At 41.5% G+C, this 20,616-nt stretch overlaps 1 protein-coding gene across 1 annotated transcript in view; it reads left to right on the forward strand.

Annotated features, from left to right (window-relative positions):
- The window catches only part of LOC109917820 (granzyme K-like), a 16,798-nt gene extending 2,878 nt beyond the window's left edge, over positions 1-13,920 (forward strand). The window contains exons 2-5 of the mRNA XM_020517676.2: positions 1,745-1,907; positions 6,927-7,068; positions 8,967-9,242; positions 13,585-13,920. Coding sequence (XP_020373265.1) covers positions 1,745-1,907; positions 6,927-7,068; positions 8,967-9,242; positions 13,585-13,797 — 794 coding nt within the window. The 3' untranslated portion in view covers positions 13,798-13,920. The remainder of the gene's footprint in view (positions 1-1,744; positions 1,908-6,926; positions 7,069-8,966; positions 9,243-13,584) is intronic.
- The last annotated feature ends 6,696 nt before the right edge of the window (positions 13,921-20,616 follow it).

The raw sequence follows: 20,616 nt of genomic DNA on the forward strand, positions 1-20,616 counted from the left end.
GTTTTTATTTCGTTTTTTTTATCACAATTGCTGTTTGCATTTCATATTTGTTTCTTCACCTCCCTTCTGAACATTTGGCATGGTTCTCAATTGTATTTACTACTTGACACCTAGAATAAGGACACTTTTTCTTCTTTGACTTAATTTTCATCCTCGTTGACACCTAGAGAGCTCTGGCTTCATTTGTTTGACCTTTCCCTTTATACCTTGACTGGGCCCAAACCATCTCCAATCCAGTCCATTGTTTAGCTACATCAGTCCCCCTGCTGGCCTTTACTTTCAGTCTATCTGACCCATTTCTGCTCTTGCCCCATTGAAGTTTGCCAGTTGATTATTCTTACTCTGGATTGACCAACATCACCTTCTATCATCACCCTAAACATTATGATGCAATGATTACTGTCCCTTAAATGTTCCCCCACTGTCACTTGGTCTTCTTGGCCCAAGAACCAGGTCTAGCAGTGCCTTTTTTCTCACTTGATTGAATGCATACTGCTGTAGAACATTCTCCTCAACAAATTCTAAGAATGCTTGTCCCTCACTGCCCCTTATATTACTACCATCCCAGTCAACATATGTGTAATTAAAGTCCCCCATTATAACCACCCTGTGGTGTTCACATCTCTTTGTAATTTCCTTGTTCCTCCATTTCATTCACAGTTTGCTGATCTATAATTCATCAGTATCATTGCACCTTTCTCATTCCTTAACTTTAACTAAATCAATCCTGTCTTTCAACCTTCTGAAACATCTTCTTTCTTCGACACTGCAAAACTTTCCTTAACCAAAAACAACTCAATTATTTTCCTTTCTTATCTTTTCTGAATACCCAGGAATATTTAACAGCCAGACTCGCCCTTCCTTATGCCAGGTGTCCTCTACAGCCACATCATCGTAATCTCACAAGTCAAACTGCCTGTAACCCCAATATTATTCTCTACAGTCTGTCAGTTCACCTATATGCAGTATAACCCGGATTTAAACTTACTCCAATTCTACCACCTAACTTACTATTCTCTATTTTAGTGATATGTGCCTTTCTCTGCATTTCATGAACCCTGTACTACTTTCTAATACTCTCCACTCATTTCCACATCTCTCATCCACATCTCATTTAAAACCTCCTCAACAGCAATAGCAAAATGCCCCACAAGGATCTCAGTCTCAGATATGTTCAGATGCAAGCAATTCATTTTGTGGAGGTGTCCCAGAACCTGTCTCAGTGTCCCAGCAATCTAAAATCATCCCTCTTGCACTACCTTTCCAGACAGACATTTGTCATCCTATTTCTGCACTCACTTCATATAGCAAGAACCTAGATACAACTGAAAGCCTGGAAATTATTCATATCTTGCTTTATATGGGCACAGATGGCTTTATTATTTGAGAAGTTGGAGTTAGAATTAAACACTGCGCTACCATCAGTAAATGTCTCCACTTCTAATGGAGGGAAGGTCATTAATGCAGCAGCTGAAAGTGGCTTGGCCTAGAGTACTGTCCTTAGTAGCTCCTGAAGTGACATCCTAGAATTATAGTGATCTTCCTCTAACAGTACAAACAATTTCCTGTCTATGAACAAATGTTGCTTTAATGTTAAGTGCAGTCAGTCTCACCTCACCTACATTGGCATATTTCCATACAATAAATTATAGAACAATTGTATTGAATTTAAGCAAAGATTTGTGTGTACATGTATCAACTGATGACATTGCCATTCAGCATCTGCTATATATATTCTATACAGATAATGGTGTGGAAATTATCGGAGGCAATGAGGTTAAGCCTCATTCAAAACCTTATATGGCGTCTATCCAAGTTTATAACAGGCAACAGAAGAGTTTTATCCATTTTTGTGGAGGGGCTTTGATCAGAAATAGATGGATACTGACGGCAGCACACTGTGTACAGTAAGTTACCATCTATATATCTATAATTGAAGTATTATTCTACTTATTAGCTCATGTTTATGGAGAGCTTAACTCACACACTTTAAATCAAATAATTACTTTCAAATGCTACACCACATCATTATTGATACACAGAGCACCATCTTATTGATAAAAACCAAAAGAACTTCGGATGCTGTAAATCAGGAATGAAAACAGAAATTGCAGAACAGTTCTGAGGAAGGGTCACCTGACCTGAAACTTTAACTCTGATTTTTTTCTTCACAGATTCTGTCAGACTTGCTGAGCTTTTCCGGCAACTTCTGTTTTTGACCATGTTATTGATAACTATTTCTGTTAGCATGGTTCTTGGTATGATATTTTAAAAAAAAATATCTATTTACTTGCACAGAGAGCCTGATTGTTACATGGAAAACTTCATTTGGTTCTGCCGTTGCAAACATGGCTTTATTTTGTTACCTTTATCTGAAACCCATTCGAAGCTAAGGCATCACAATCCCAACACAAATAGATATATTGTTGGGGTTTTCACAGCTCAAGCTGTGTCCTCAAGAGCTTTTCTGGTACCCTATTTCTTGTCCAGCTAGACATAACCAATTCGTTTGGTCAAAAATAGAAACAGCTGGAGAAACCCAGCAGGGTCTGCCAACATTGATGGAGAAAAAGCAAAGTTAACATTTCAGGTCCAGTGTATACACTGCTCACAATGTGGTCTCCTCTGCACTGGGGAGATTAAACACAGACTGGGTAACCACTTTACAGAATACCTACATTCCGTCCACAAAAATGACCATGAGTCTCCAGTTGGCTGTCACTTCAACACACCACCATGCTCCCTGGCCAACTCTGTCCTGGGCCGACTGCAGAGCTCCAGTGAGCCTCAGTGCAAGCAGGAAGAGCTTGGGGACCTTGCAGACTTCAGGACTCAAAATCGAGTTCAATAAGTTTAGGGTCTGACACATTCTTCCATGATTTTTACCCACCCTGATACGTCAAGCTCTGTCATAACACAGGCTGCTTTTATCACAGCCTACGCATTTTCACCTCCTTACAGTCCCCATTAGCACCTTTTCTGTCTCCGTTGTTTACCATTATCCATCCTTTTGTTTTATGTCTGTTTCTCCCTCTAGGCTCCACCTCCACCTATCATTTACTTCCAACTCCTTTACCAGCCTTTTCCCTACCCCCGTCATCAGCACATACACCACCTTTTCCGAGCGACTACCTAGCATTGAAGAAGGGTCACTAGGATCTGAAACATTAACTCTGCTTTCTCTCCACAGATGCTGTCAAACATGTTGTGTTTCACCAGCTTTTTCTGTTTTTGTTTCAGATTTCCAGCATCCACAGTTCTTTGTTTTACCCACTTTGTCAGGTCATTGGCTTGCAGAAATATCTGGATCCAAGTGGAAAGATTCAGTGTCCTTAATAATACTTCTACCCCTCCAAGTCCCATCAATTACTTCACCCATTTTACCACATGTTAATATTTTCTGAAGAATGATTATTGCAGGATAATCAAATGGCTAAATTAATTACAACAACTAGTCCTCATATTCATCGATGGAGAGATGATAGCACAGTGGTAATGCTTCTGAGCTACTCATCCAGAATAATGACCTGCAGAAAAGGGTTCACATCTTACAAAGGAGGTTTTTTTCTCACTAAATCTGAAATTGAAAGTTGGTCTTGGTAATAATGATGGACATATTTTAAAGAACTATCTGATTCACTAACGCCCTTTAGGAAAGGAAATCTAACACCTTTACCTATTCTGATAGATAAGTGACTCCAGACCCGCAGCAATGTAATGGACACATAACTGCTCTCTGAAATAGCCCTAGCAAGCCACTCAATTCAAGGACAATAAGTGATGGGTAACAAATGCTGGCCTGGCCAGTGATGACACATCCAAAGAAAAACTAAAGAAAAACAATCGATAATTCTATGAGAAGTCAGACGGGTGGCCATGGGCCCCAGTTATGCTTGTCTTTTCATGGGGTGTGTGGAACATCCCTTGTTCCAGTCCTACTCTGGCTCCCACCCACAACTCTTTGTCTGATATATCAATGATATCATTGGTGCTGCTTCCCTGTCTCATTCGGAATTGGAAAAGTTAATCATTTTCGCTTCCAATTTCCACCCTGCCCACACTTTCACCTGGTCTATCTTTGACTCCTCCTTTCCCTTCCTCGACATCTCTGTTTCCATTTCTGGGGATAGACTGGCCACTAATATCCACTATAAACCCACTGACTCCCACAGATACCTGGGCTATACATCCTTACACCCTGCTTCCTGTAAAGATTCCATCCCATTCTCTCAGTTTGTCCGTCTCCATCTCAAATTTTCAGATGAGGCCAACTTCGACAAGGGAACCTCCAACATGTCCACCTTCTTCCTCAACCGAGGATTCCCCAGCACCGTTATCAACAGGGCCCTCAACCGGATCTGACCCATCTCCCACACTTCAACCCTCACTCCTTCTCTTCCCTCTCACAACAGTAATAGGGTTTCCCTTGTCCTTACCTACAATCCCACCAGCATCCACATCCAGAAGTTTATCAGATGGCATTTCCACCACCTCCAGCAAAATGCCACCACCAGACACATATTCCCCTCCCCTCCTTTGTCCGCCTTCCGCAGGGACCGTTCCCTCCAGGACACCCTGGTCCACTCTTCTTTCACCCCAACTCCTCCCCACAGCCCTAAGGCACTTTCCCCTGTAACCGGCGAAGGTGCAACACCTGCCCATTTACCTCCTCTCTCCCCATTATCCAAGGGCCCAAACATACCTTCCAGATGAAGCAACACTTCACCTGCACTTCCCAGAATCTAGTCTACTGCATTCACTGCTCACAATGTGGTCCCCTCTACATTGGGGAAACGAAGCGTAGACTGGGTGAATGCTTCCTGGAACTCGCAAAAAAGACCCTCACCTACCTGTTACCTGCCACTTCAATGCACTACCCTGCTCCCTGGCCAACATCTCTGTCTCTGGCTTGCTGCAGTGTTCCAGTGAAGCCCAATGCAAGCTGGAAGAACAACACCTCATTTTCCGCTTGGAGGACCCTGCAGCCCTCTGGACTCAATGTTGAGTTCATTAATTTTAAGGCTTAAACTCTCCCATGTCTTACCCAACCCGACACACCAGGCTTTGTTATCACATACATTACATACTACCTATTGTTCGTCACTAACTGTCCCCGTTAACAATTATTCACCCTCCTGGACAGATCATCATCAACTCCTTTGTCTATCCAACTGCTATTCTCTCTCTTCAGGCTTTATCCTATCATTTACTCCCTACCCCACCCCCCTCCCTATTTTCTGCATCTGAACTGATGTTTCCCCAGCTACTATCAGTTCTGAGGAAGAGTCACCAGATCCGAAACGTTAACTCCGATTTTTTTCTTCACAGATGCTGCCAGACCTGCTGAGCTTTTCCAGCAACTTCTGTTTTTGTTCCATAATTCTATGAGGCTACTAAGGCAGACACTTACTACACACCCACTATCAGGACATCACAACTGTGACATATGTTTTTTTTTATTCTATGATCTTGGCATTCAGCTGAGGTACACGTGGCATGCAGTTAGAAATGAGCCAAGGTAGAACTATACATAGAAGGGCAAAACTTCTACAACTCTTCAGGTGGGAATGCCAGAACAGAGAGAGGGCCAGAAATGAAATTAAGCCATGGATATTCTGGGTTTTGTCTGACATGAACCATGGGCCTTGCACAGAGTAGAACCTCTGTGTACCTCTTGCATTGCCTACAAAATAGGAGGATATAGACTCGGGCTAGGATCCCCACATTGGAAGTTCGCATGATCCATCTGTGTTAATGTCATCAGTAGTGATACACGTGACTGACCACCAATGGCATTTGTGTCCAATCTGAGCACCAAAATCACAGAAGGCGAAAGAAAGTTTGACCAAACTATCGTGATTGGGACCAGCTGCACCTCATTGGCTACGAGGTCATTGATTAGTGTTGTTGACCTGGACCAATCAGGAAAGCCTTGGCTGACCAATGTAACCAGGAGATTAGAATCTCCTCAGTTTTGAGAACTGACTCTGAGCTGGCTGGCCTAGTGTACTTTGCACTAGTAAATAAAGGGTGACTTGGTCACGGGGCCCTGCCTCTGTGATGTTGTTTCAGTGTGTCGGCCTGTATGGGCCGATGGTACTCCATGTCAAGGAAGAAAATATAACCAGGAGATTTGAATTTCCTTAGTTTTGAAAACTGACTCTGAGCTGGGTGACTTGGTGATCTGACCCAGCTTCTGTGCAGTTATTTCACAAACATTGTAACTGACATCTCTGATTTTGAAGTGCTGATGCTTTCTTTCAGAGGGAGGGATTCTTTCTTTTCCACTGCACTCAAGTAACCTTCTAGTTGGCTGCTCTTCTGTAGGATACAAATTCTGGGCATGGCAGATATTTAGATCTGCCGCTCATGATGTGGGAGGTACCTGTAGCACAGAAGCTAAGGCATGACTATTTGACTTCACCAACTTTAGCAAACCTTTAGCCAAGGTTTGCTCCTTGCATGATCCTCCCTGAGAATGAATATCTCACGATGGGTTTTCATTATTTATTTATTCTGGAGTTAAAAACCACTCTTCTATCTATCTATTGAGAACTGCAATTATACCGGAGATCAAAAGAGAAAACATTACTGGAAATCTGACGTTAAAACTTTTATAGTATAAGACAGATCAGTCAGTACCTGAAGAAGAATTCCATTAAAATGCCAATTTTATGAGTAATGATTGAACTCCATTAATTTCTAATGATTTGCTGGGAGCAGCTGAACTGAGTGGCCATGCTCTTCCTTATTGATTCATTGTTTGATCTCGGGCTGAAAGAAACAGTAAATAATATGGCTTCGTTAATTGTTCAGTTTGTTATTATCGTTTGAAATCCTGAATCTTCTTTTTCTTACAAATTTCTGAAAATTGCCTGCTCTTATGGAAACAAACAATAATTGTCTACCTTTCTGATGAAATGCAGGAAAGGGCGTGTTCAAGTTGTTCTTGGAGCACATTCTCTGTCACAGAATGAGATAAGTCAACAAAAAATTCAGGTCAAGAAGCAGATCCCCCATCAAGGGTTTAACAGAAAATCTCCAGAAAATGACATCATGCTACTTGAAGTATGAATTTTAGTTTTTTCTTTCTGGTTTGTTTGTTTAAAACTAGTAATTTAGAAAGACAGTGTTTTGTTTCTGCAAAAAATAGCAACTTTATAATGTCAGAGATAGTAGGAACTGCAGATGCTGGTGAATCCAAGACAACAAGGTGAGGTTAATCCACATTGATTTCACAAGTTTCAAAATCTCCCCTCCCCCTACCGCATCCCAAAACCAGTCCAGCTCGTCCCTGCCTCCCTAACCTGTTCTTCCTCCCACCTATCCCCTCCTCCCACCTCAAGCCGCACCTCCATCTCCTACCGACTAACCTCATCCCGCCCCCTTGACCTGTCCGTCCTCCCTGGACTGACCTATCCCCTCCCTAACTCCCCACCTACACTCACCTTTACTGGCCCCATCCCCGCCTCTTCGACCTGTTTGTTACCTCTCCACCTATCCTCTCCTCTATCCATCTTCTATCCGCCTCCCACTCTCTCCCTATTTATTTCAGAACCCCCTTCCCCTCCCCCTTCTCTGATGAAGGGTCTAGGCTCGAAACGTCAGCCTCTCTGCTCCTATGATGCTGCTTGACCTGCTGTGTTCATCCAGCCCTGAACTTTATAATGTCAATCTCTTTGTGTAAAGGTTATGAAAAATATCTCATGAAATCCACCAATGGTTTTGTCAGTTTAAATGTTTCTAAAGGTTGAGACTCAAGCATACAGTTCTCACTAGGAATATTCTTCACTTGTGAGAGCTTATCAATAGGTTGCTTGACTCTATAGGGGCATCATAGTCAAATGTAACTTTTGTAATCACTGCTCTATGAGGGAAGTCGTTAGTAAGCAATCAAATGCCAGTTTCTTTTGACTTTTGCCTGGGGTACTCTGGCTGAATAGCAGCCTGACTGCTGCCTTAGCTAAGGTCAGCTGTCTTTACGTAGATCCAGAGGCTTTGTAGTGAAATTTATTCATCAAACCATTGGGGAATCTTTATCTATTAAGAAACATTGAAATTTAACGTTATGAAGGAAAACTGCATAAACATTTTCTAATCTCCGAAAGCATTCAGGCAATATTTGTCCTTCCTGCCATCTCCATTCTTTCTTGCTCAGATACCATACCCTGAGAAGTTTTTGGTGACTTATTGGATTATGCTTGACAAAGCATTGTGGTACTTCACTGTTGCCTTCTGCATCATGGCTGGCTGGAAAATTCCTTATGTCTTACAGCCTGCAGTCAGGTATATAAGAAATATTTTCAGGTTGGTGATCAACCTACCTGACCACATTACAAATATACCTTCTATGACTATCAATTCTTAAAGTGAGAATTGAACCCACAATTGTTGGTGCTAAAACTACACTACGAGACTTCCATCGGAACTCCTTTACCTGCTAGAAAATATGCTGAGTCCCAACAGCAAAGACCCAATACATTTTTGCAATATGCAGTTCCATTCCCCACACTTCACATTGATCACTGAAGGTAACATGAGTTCTATCTCAACAGTACCTCAGAGATATACAGTCATTTTAATCTGAGACAATTGGACCACCATCTGTTTGACACACTGCCTGATTTTATTCTTCACTGAAATCACTATAGGATGAAATCAAGGGTAGCGCAAAACAGATGGTCAATGGGAATTGGATTGGTGTGTGCTGTGAAATTGCAGATAACGACAAGCACCATCAAGGTTGTGGATGATGAACAATGATACCCATCCCAGAGGGTGGTCAGTGCCTGTACAATCATTGTCTGATCCAAGACAGAACACGCAATTCAAAAGGAAAAACATTTGAGGAGCAGGTTTCTCACAACTTAAAAAATGACAGTCCTCTTTTGGAATACATCAAAGTAGAAGATCGGCTTTTTTATTTCAAAAAGCAAAAATATTAATTTGCTCTTATTTTATCGCAGCTGTCCAGTGAAGCAAACATCAACAAATATGTGAGTCTGCTGAAACTACCAAATGGCAAGAATCCAGATGTGAAACCTGGAACTTTCTGCAAAGTGGCAGGATGGGGAATAACAGATGAACACTCCAACTCTCCATCTGACACACTTCAACAAGTGAAGCTGAAAGTAATAGATCGGGACATATGCAACAGTAAGGATTATTACAATCAGAACCCTTTCGTAACCAAAGACATGATCTGTGCTGGTGACAGCAAAGGCAGAAGAGACTCATGCAAGGTGAGTGCACTGTACTAACTGGTATCAGTTAAAGTAACTATGAAGCTTTTGTATTGTCTCCACCACCCTAACTAGTTCACTCATTTCAGTTGCAGAATGAAATTCTGTATCCTTACTCAGTATCCGGTACCATATGCAACTCCAGTCTTACCTCATCAAGGTTGACTCTTGACATCCCATGAATGGGAAGTCTGTTACCTTGGAAACCACTCTGATGTATCAAAAAACATGTTTCAGGAAGACCATAATATGATCATAAGAAATAAGAATGGGAGTAGGCCATTCAGCCTGTCAAATCTGCCCTGCCATTCAATAGGATCATGGCTGGCCCAACATTCCTCACGTCTACTTTCCTGCCTTTTCCCCATAATGCTTGATTACCCTCCTGATCAAGAATCTATCAACCTCACCCTTAACTATAGATAAGGACTCTTCCCCCATAGCTCTCTGTGGCAAGATGTTCTGAAAACCCACAACCCTCTGAGAGAAGATAATTCTCCTTATATCCAGTGTTAAATTGGTGTCCCTTTATTCTGAGACTATGCCCTCTGATCCTAGACTCTCCCATGATGGGAAACTTCCATTTAGCACTTACCTTGTCAAGCCCCTTAAGAAACCTATATGTTTCAATGAGATCACCTCTCGTTCTTCGAAACTCCAGTGAGCAGTTCCTAACCTGGTTAATCTTTGCTCATAAGAAAATTCCTTCATACCAGGGATCATCCTAGTGAACTTTCTCTGAACTGCCTCCAATGAAATGATATTTTTTCTTAAAAAAGGGGCCAAAACTGCTCACGGTACTTCAAATGTGGTCTCACTAGCACCTTGTACAGTTGCAGCAAGACATCCCGACTCTTATATTCCGACCCCCTTGATGTAAGTCCGACATTCCATTAGCCTTCCTGATTACCTGCTGCACCCGTGTGATAGCTTTCAATGTTTTATGCACACATAACCCCCAACTCCCTTTGTGTTGCAGGTTTCTGCAGTTTTTCTCCATTTAAATAACACACTGCACTTTTCTTCTCCCTTCTAAAATGAGCAACTTCACATTTTCCTACATTGTACTCCATTTGCCAACATATTTGCCCACTTGCTTTATCTATCAATATCTCTCTGTAAACTATTTGATTCCCTTTTGCAATCTGTAAGTTTGGCTACAGTACATTCACTCCATGACCTCCAAGTCATGAATATATATTCAGAAGTAACACGACACCGGGTTCTCATCCAACGGATTTGTTTAAAGTCACAAGCTTTTGAAGTCTTCACCTGACGAAGGAGCAGCACTCTGAAAGCTTGTGATTTACAACAAATCTGTTGGAGTATAACCTGGTGTTGTGTTACTTTTGACTTTGTCCACCCCAGTCCAACACTGGCATTTTCACATCATTAATATATATTTTAAACTGTTATAATTCCGACACGGATCCCTGAGGTACCCCACTGCTTGCATGTTGGCCTGGGGAAAAACATCCTCTTTCCCAATGTGCAGATTCCTCCCCGTGAGGCAATTCTCTATTCATTCCAGCAAATGACATCGAACAGCATAGGCTCTTATTTTAACCTTTTGTGATGGGCCTTGTCAAAAGCCATCTGAAAGTCCAAATACAAAATATCTGTTGGTTCCCCTCTATTCACTCTAGTTGAGACTTCCTCAAAAAAAGCCCTATTGAGTTAGGCACAATTTCCCTTTCATGAAGCCACGCTGACCCTGCTTGATTATGTTATGATTTTTTAAATTTGCTATGATTACTTCCCTAATAATTGATTCAAATGTTTTTCCTGCAATAGATGTTAGGCTAATCAACCTATAGTTACCTGCTTTTTGCCTCCCTTCCTTTTTTAAATAGAGGTATTTTGGCAATATTCCAAGCCTCGGGTACTTCTCCAAAATCCAATGATTTTTGGAAAATTGCAACCACTGTCTCTGTTGTAACTTTTTTTTCGATCCTAGGATGCAAGTCTTGAGGGCGAGGGGACTGATAAGCCCTTAGGACCATTAGTTTGTCTCATACCACTTCTCTAATGAAGATACTTAATTCCTTCCCACATTCTTTAGGACTGTTTGAAGTATCTCTTACCATGAAGACTGATCCATTTAACTCCTCTGCCAATGTCTTGTTCCCCCAAAACTCTCTCCACAGATTCATTTTCTAAGAGGCCTAAGTTCACTTTGACTCTCTCCTTCTTTTTGTATATTTAAGGAAGTTCTTGTTGTTACTTTTTATATTCCTCACCAGTTTGCCCTCAGAGTTTATTTTCTCTCTCTCTTTATTATATTTTCAGTCCTCTTTTACTGGATTCTGAATTTATACCAAATGACCTTCTGTCACCTTCACAGACATGGGTATTAAAGCAACAGGTGAAACCTGAGAATAATTTAAAACATGATAAAGCAATATCTAATAGATGGTCCACTACCTTATGAAAATAAGATACCCTAATCATGGAAGAACGATTCTCTCTTTAATTTATTTTTTAATATACTTTCATACCTCTGCTACATAATAAGTTGGGTTCCCATCATTTTAATATGAATCTCCAAATTTTGGGTAAAATATATTGCCGACTAGTAATTGTTGGATTCCAAGCACCATAATGAAAGCCTGGTGACCAGAATGCATGTTTCTTCATTTAAAGTAATTACTTAGAGACTAAGTGATCAAAGGCAAATTCTCTTTTATTGCTGAAGGTAATTATTAAGCATTTTTCTTTTGGGATGCTAGAGGGCATGATTGTGATTTTGCAATGGATATCAGAGGTGAGGCTGTTTCACATTGCCCTGACTTATCTCTGAAACTAAGACTAAGTGTTCCTCCCAGTGAAGAGCAACATAGCAACTTGAACAGAAGAAATCCTGAAACGTTTCAGAAGGTTTTTTGAATAGTTGAGACTTGTGGTAATAAACAGAAAATCGTCAGTCTTGATTCATTAACAGAAAGCGTAGAATAGTAGTGGGTAGATTCATTTAGACTGGGTCTTTGTTCTCACTGATATTCCTCACAAATCAATTTTAGGTCCTTTATTGTTTTAAGTTTTTAAGGAAGAGCATTATAACATTTGCAGCAAATAAAAAACTTGACAATATTGTAGGTATTGATGAAGATAGAGAATGGCAGCTGACGTTCAAGACAGAATAACATACAGTGATCAATGGATTGCATTGCTTGGGAGTTTGATAAAAGTACATTCAATCATAGCTTTCAAAAATGAAATTAATTGAATATACAAATGAAGAGTCATGCCAAAACTTAATAAATCATTCATTTGGCCTAAGCTTGAGGATTATAAACAATGCCGGTCACCACATTTCAGGAAAGATGCAAAGGCATTAGAAGCTATGTAGAGGTTGGACAGGATGTTGACAAGTATGAGGAATATAGTTATGAGGAGTAACAGGAAAGATTAGACTTTTCTCCTTGGAACATAAAACGTTAAGATATGGGTAAGTGCAGGTTTTCAAGACAGATTAGATAAAGAATGTAGATCAAAATACAGATGCGATAGATTTAAAATTGTGCTCAATAGAACTTGAGAGACTTTGCTGGTGATCAAGAGTAGACTTATAGCATAGTAATTGGCTATGTTCAATTTGTCCTACTGTTTGTGCACAGGGCCTATCTGAGCAACTTTACTTATTGCCAAGTAGATGCCAATGTTGAAGCTATACTGGAAGAGTGTGACTATGGACATGGCAACCTCCAGAGCAGAAGTCTTTGACATTATTGCTGGAATATCATCTGGTCCCATAGACTTTGCAGTATCTAGTGTTTTCAGCCATTCTTTGATATCATGTGGAATGCATCATATTGGTAGATACCAGCATCTTTGGTGGTGGGAACCTTCAGAGGAGACTGAGATGGATCAACCACATGTCACTTCTGGCAAAGGTGGATGCAAATACTTTACATTTTGCATTGATGTATTGGGCTCCCCCATTGTTGAGGATGACAATATTTGAGGAGCTGCTGTTAAATGTATGATTGGATGTGAATAGATAGGAAAGGTTCAGAGTAGCTCAGACCATGGAGGAAGGTCTTCTATTGAACTCTGATTTTGTAAGCAACATTAGCAAATTCTTAATAAAAACCAAAAGAACTGCGGATGCTGTAAATCAGGAACAAAAACAGAAGTTGCTGGAAAAGCTCAGCAGGTCTGGCAGCATCTGTGAAGGAAAAGTCAGAGTTAACGTCCAGGGATCCTTCCTCAGAACCGAAATGTTAACTCTGATTTTTTTTCTTCACAGATGCTGCCAGACCTGCTGAGCTTTTCCAGCAAATTTGTTTTTGTTATTAGCAAATTCTTCTTAATTATCTCTTTTTCATTTTCTTTCTTCCAGGGTGATTCAGGTGGTCCTTTAATTTGCAACAAGAAGTACAAAGGCATTGTGTCATATGGTCGAGGATGTGCAGATCCCAAAAAGCCTGGAATTTACACTCTCATATCAAAGAAATATCTTGACTGGATTGCAAAAATAATTGGTGCACATGCTTTCAATATGACCACTGTTGAGAGTGTTGAGAGTCCTACCAATGTTTTGCTTTACCGTTAATGATCTGTGTTGAAATGCTTTACTTTACAAAAGGACCAGCCTGCTTTTGTCCTTGTCTTAAGCTCATTGTATAATGTTGAATTACAGAATAGAATAAAAAAAACTGAAATGTGAAGTTGTCAATGTGAACTGTATTGCAATTTATTGACTAAATTCTCAAACAGAACTATGGAATGCAAAAAGGAGTTGAGCCCTTCCAGTGAGATTTTCAACTGAAATTTGAATGACAGGACTGACTTGGGGAGAATTTTCTCAGCCCTGAGTGACATGAGCAATTGCGAGTCAGTTGGTGTAATATCGGGAGAATGGAAGAATGAGGTTCTTGTGATCAAGAAAGGAAATATGACTTTTCCTCCATGGTTTTAACAATGAGTCAACAAGCTGACTAGTGACAACCTGTGAGATAGCATTTGGTGATGCCATAACCTTAGGTAGACTGCACATACGTGCTCACGTGGCAAAGCGCGTGAGTACAGTTCCAAGCCTTGGATGTCGATGTGTTGTGCTGAAAAATCAGTATTGCACATGTACACAGAACAGGCTCCAAATTGAAATGGGAATCAAATGGGGCCAGAGGGGAAAGCACAGGCTTTGGGAAAGGGAAAGAACAGATGAGGAGAGCGAGAGAACAGACAGTGTGGAGGATGAATGGATGTTGGGAGAGGAAACGGATGGGGGGAAAGAGAACTGGAAATGGTGAAAAGATGGACATGGTGGGGAGAGCATAGACACGACAGGGAGACAATGAACATGAGGGGAAGAGAATGAGACAGGGGAGAGAACAGGTGGTGGAGAGAATGGGGAGAAAGGGGAGTGAATGAGGGGATGGTGAGAATGGAGGAGGGGGGAATGGTCATGAGGGAGAGATAATAGACGGGGACCCTCGTTAACCTGATCATATCCCCCCAGCCCCATCTGTTCTCTCTTCACCTCCCTCAGCAACATCTGTTCTCTCCCAACCATACCTGCTCCATCCGTTCTCTCTATCGCCACCCACACCACGCACAATCTTTCCCCCTCTCCCCAGCCCCACCAGCTCTCTTCACACACTCCTCCCCACAGCCCTATCCATTCTCTTCCTCTCCCCATCCAGGCCCAATCTCTTGCCCCGAAACCCTTCCTCCCCACTGGCCCAATGTATTTACTTACAATTCAGTCCTTCTCCATTCACAGACACATCTACTAATGCATATTCACAGGAAATTGCACCAATGCCCACATTGTCAGCAAACACAGACGAATGGTGAGAAACCTTTTTGCAAGCATTAAACTCTCATTTGTACCTATTGTCACCTCAGTTAGATGAAGTTTCCTATTTGCACAGGCTGTGGAGAGGAATGAAATGGCGGCAATTTTCAACATGAAAATAACAAAGGGTGCCATTTATTTTTGTGGAGGGCAGAAGGTCATTAACTTCCTCATGACACTATTGTGCATTGCTCCAGTCCATGGACAGTGTACAGAGCCGGATGGCTACGTCAGACCAGTTTGATATGGTACAACAGCTGGGGCATGGAGATGTGGTGCATACAGAATGAGGTGAGCAGTGGAACAATTGGTGAGAAAACCCATTCAATTTTATGGAGAGAAACTTTCCATGAAAGTCCCTGAAATTGACACAGCCATCTTGTGATAAATTACAACCCTTGTTTTCTACTGTGTAGAACCTAGCCTAGGAAGAACTTCTTTGATTTTGGATAAAAATTGCATTTAAAGCTTTTGAAATCGATGCTGCCTCTTACTACACTGACAGCTTCTTTTACCATTTTTAAGTTAACATTCCCCCAGTGCACCAACAGGACTTTGAAAATGTCTAGATCATAAATGGTATAAGATGGTGTGCTGCTCCCATACCACCCATTTCAACTCCCCGCCGCACTCCCCCTTCCACATGTCCGTCCTTGGCCTCCTCCAGTGTCATAGTGACTCAGAATGCAAATTTGAAGAACAACACCTTATCTTCCCCCTAGGAGCCCTACAGCCCGGAGGACTCAACATTGAGTTCTCCAATTTCAAGTAACTTTCCCACCCATCCCCCGGTTCCCCTTCCAGCCCCACCTCCTCCCTTCCATTCCACCTTTTGACCCTCCCTTCTTGCTTCCAACCGGATTCATCCCTCTCATTGACCAACCAGGTGGTACCTACCAACAGTGTCCACCTATCACCATCATTCTGCCTCCACCCCTCTCTCCCCTTTATCTGCAGCTCCCCCTACTCCCACATCCAGTCCTGAAGAAGGGTAATACACAAAATATTGACTGCTCCTTTCTTCCAGATGCTGCCTGGCCTGCTGAGTTCTTCCAGTCTCCTGTTTGTCTACTTTGGATTCCAGCATCTGCAATTTTTTTGTCTCTATTCCAGTTGTCCTCTCCTTGTTAGGGTCCAATGTCACAGGCCAAATGACTCTATAGCATTTCCTTTATATTGTCATTCTTCACATTTAACTAGAACTAGGGTGCATAGACTAAAAATTAAGGCCAAGCTATCCAGCAGAGATGTTAAGAAGCACGTTTAAAACTGAAAGAGAGAAATTTTTATTCAGCAAAGTCATTAAGGGATATGGGCCAAGGGAGGTGTATGGAGTTAGGCCACAGATCAGCCATAATCTCAATAAAAGGCAGAACAGGCTCAAGGGGCTGAATGGCCTACTCTTGTTTCTATGTTCCAATGTTTAAACTTTACAAGGAACATAAGAAAAGGAGTAATCATTTAGCCTGTCACATCACCCAATTAGATCAGCGCTGATCTGCATCCCTACCCAATTTACCCTGATTTAGAACACTGAACATAGAACAGTACAACACAGGACAGGCCCTTTGGCCCACCATCTCTGTGTTAACCATGATGCTATTCTAAACTAATCATACCTGTTGCAAATAGTTAGTATCCCTTTATTTTCTGCTTGTTCATGTGTAAGCCAAATGCCTCTTAAATGTTGCGAATGTCACTGCTTCTACCTTCTCCCCTGACAGAACCTATCACCCTCTGTGTAAAAAATTTGCCTAACACATGTCCCTTAAATTTTCCCCCTTCTCCTTAAACCCATGCCCTTTATTACTTGACATTTCTACAATGAGCAAAAGACTCTGACTATCCACCCTATCCATGCCTCTCAATTTTATATCCTTCTATCAGGTTGCTATTTAGCCTCCAACACTCTAGCAAAAACAATCCAAGTTTGTCCAACCTCTCCTTACAGTTAATACACTCTAATTCAGGCAACATCGTGGTAAACCTCTTTTGCACTCTCTCCAAAGCCTCCACATCCTTCCTGTAGTATGGCAACCAGAACTGCACACAATACTCCAAATGTGGTCTAAATGAAGTTTTATGCAGGTACAATGTGACTTGCCAACTTTTATACTCAATGCCCTGAGCAATGAAGGCAAACATGGCATATGCCTTCTTTACCATCTTACCAACTTGCGTTGATATTTTCAGGAAGCTGTGGACTTGCACCTTGAGATCTCTCTGTATATCAATGCTCCTAAAGGTCCTGCCATTTAATTTCCTCTTTACCTCCCAAAATGCAACAACTCACACCTGTCCAGATTAAATTCTACCTGCCATTCTCCACTCAACTTTCTAACTGATTTATATCTTGCTGTATCCTACTAATCAGGCCATCTACATTTTCACCCAAAGCATTCATGCATGTATATTACAAACAACAGAAGTCTTAGCACTGATTTTTGCAGAATACCACTGGTCACAGATCTTCAGTCAGGAAAACACTCCTCCACAATTACCCTCCATCTTCTATGACCAAACCAATTTTGTATCCAACTTACCAACTCACCTTGGATCCCATGTGACTTAATCTCCTGGACCAGCTTACCATGAAGGACCTTGTCAAATGCTTTACTAAAATCCATATAGACTACATCCACTGCCGTACCCTCAACAATCATCTTGGTAGCATCCTCAAAAAACTCAACCAAATTTGTGAGACATGAACTTTCCCGCACACCGGCCTATAATTTCCTGAATTATCCCCATCCTCTTCTTAAACAAAGGAACAAGAATGGCCATTCTCCAATCTACTGGGACCTTGCAAGTGGCTAAAGGGGATACAAAGATCTATGTCAATGAGCCAGCAATCTCCCCCATTTACTCTGCTTCTAATTACCATTCCCTAACATAATTCTATCAATCTCAGTTAAAATTTTCAAATGGTCCAGTCTTAGCAGCATTTTCAAGCTTGAGAATTCCATATTTCCTTTGCCGTTCTGCATGAAGAAATACTTTCTGATATCACCTTGTAATGATCTATCTCTAAAGTTAAAGTGCTGCTTCCTTATCTGGGCTTCTCCAGCAGAAGAAATTGTCTCCCTCTAATCGATAAAATTGTTTGATCATCTTAAATACATAAATTAGAACATTCCTTGTCTCCAATACTGAAGGGAGCACAAGCCTAGTCTAAGCAACATGTCCTCATAACTCAACCTTTATATGCTCTGGTGAATCTGAATTGCACCACTTTCTGGACCAATATCTCCTTTCTATGGTGCCCAGCATTAAACAATGTTCCAATTCCAATTTAACTAGAGCTTTACTCAATTGTAGGAAAATATGCAGCTCTTGGAGTTAGGGCTGCATGGTTTGACTGTTGAACTTATTTTAGAATCTGTTAACTTTAATACTAATTTCTGTACACTTACCTCTTAATCTCTCAGCTTCGCCATGGTTCTAGCTTCTCGCCACAATGAAATACAATAATAAATCTTACCTTGTTCTTAAGTAGATTATCTCACAGCTTCCCACATTAAATTTCAACTCCTGTGGTGTACCCCACCGTCTCAACCATTAATGTTCTCTTATAACTTTCAAAATCAAACTTGGATGTGCAATTATTCTTGCAACTAAGACATTGATAAGCGCAGAAAAAAAATCTGAGGCATCACTAAAAAATTCCTGAGACACCAGAATCATATTCTGCCTTTTGGATTACATACCTGCTATCTGTATTCTCTATTGCCGACCATGTAACAAATTCCCTGACAATGTCAATAGATCGACTCCAATTCCAAGCACTTTCATTTTTGATTAAAAAAAATTTACGTGAATCTGACCCAGACTGGGGAAAAATCAGGTTAAATTGGGACCTCTGACCTAAATTTTGATTCTCCCTCAGCAGCAAAGAAGGTTCCTTGCATTTCCTTCGACACATCCACTGCACAGAATCGGTGCCAGATGATTTAGGTTTAGATTTTATTGTCAAGCGTACTTGAGCACAAGAATACAGGAGTGCAGTGAAAAGTTGCAAAGTTGCCGTTTTCTGGCACCATCTTAGCAGACAGGATTAAAAACAGAAGCAGAAATAAAAGAAACAGCCAAAGGAAAAGAAAACATCCAGATCATATCTCACCTCTGCCACGAGTCCTCACTGCCAGAAAAATAAAGTCCATCCTTCACTGTGAGGATACTCAGCAGCCCCGAGTCCCTGCACACCGCTGCCAGGTACCTGGGCCCGGCCATGGCCATTCTTCAGTGCCATCTTGCCTCCACTAATGTCATTGCCGCCATGAGTCAGCGCTGAGCAAATCTTGGCAATGCAGCTGCCGCTGAAGCTGCTGGGTCCCAAAAGAGGCTCAAACCCGATACTGGACACACCAGGCCAAATCAACCGGTGCCTTTTTCTGGTATACTTTGCTACCACCTCCTTGGACCACCATTTCAGAAAAGGAACCAGCCACTGCCGACACTCTGGTAAGGGGACTGATGTCACAAAAATGGAAAAAAAGGGAAAAAAAAGAAGCAAAAGTACAAGAAAGAGAAAGTAAAAAGGAAAGGCGTATGGAAGTGGATGGAACCTGAACTTACAACCCAGACACGAACGATACTACTCTACTGCCACCAACTGGGAACAAGCCGAGTGTCCCAGGCAATTGTCTGCTTCCTGGCATTGATGTTTCTGAATCCAGGAGAATTAGCAAGGGAGTGATGGCAATGTCTGACATATGCTTGCTGGTTCATCAATTAGAGCAAGGGGACTTTGCAATGGCTGATACTCCCTCATTAAAGGCCCCAAAATGTCACCTCCTGAAAGCCCTGTCTAGTTTGATGGGTAATTAGGGATGGATAATAAATGTCCAGCCATCAATGCTCACATGCCCTGAATAAATAATAAAATGTATATTGGTATTGTTCCGATCCCCACTGAAACCAATAATGTTTAAAAAGAAAGCAAATTCCCAGCAACCAATAGCAAGGGAATGGGGAGGCAATGGTCTAGTGGTATTATCGCTGGACTGTTAATCCAAAGACCCAGATAATGTTCTGGGAACCAGGTTCAAATCCTGCCACGGCAGGTGGTGGGATTTGAATGCAATTGAAAAAATAATCTGGAATTAAGAATCTAATGATGACCATGAATCCGTTATCGATTGTCAGGAAAAACTCATCTGGCTCACTAATGTCCTTTGGGGAAGGAAACTGCTATCCTTACATGGTCTGGCCTACATGTAACTCCAGCCCCACAGCAATATGATTGACTCTGAACTGTCCTGGGGCAAATAGGGATGGGCAATAAATGCTGCCTAGCCAGCGGCCCTCATCCCATTAATCAATAAAAGGAAGAACCAAATAAGTTATATCACTTCTTCTGTAACATATAAACAAAAATTGCCAAAGAACAAACATCACTTACCTGGCACCTAATATATCAAACTAAGGAATAAATAAATTGTGCATCAGCGAACTGATGCGATAAAAGAATGCTTTACAAAACACTTCTAGAGATCGTAGGAACTGCAGATGCTGGAGAATCCGAGACAACAAGGTGCAGGGCTGGATGAACACAGCAGGCCAAGCAGCATC

Source organism: Rhincodon typus, chromosome 1 (assembly GCF_021869965.1).
Source record: "Rhincodon typus isolate 14 chromosome 1, sRhiTyp1.1, whole genome shotgun sequence".
In the NCBI taxonomy this organism is placed as follows: Eukaryota; Metazoa; Chordata; class Chondrichthyes; order Orectolobiformes; family Rhincodontidae; genus Rhincodon; species Rhincodon typus.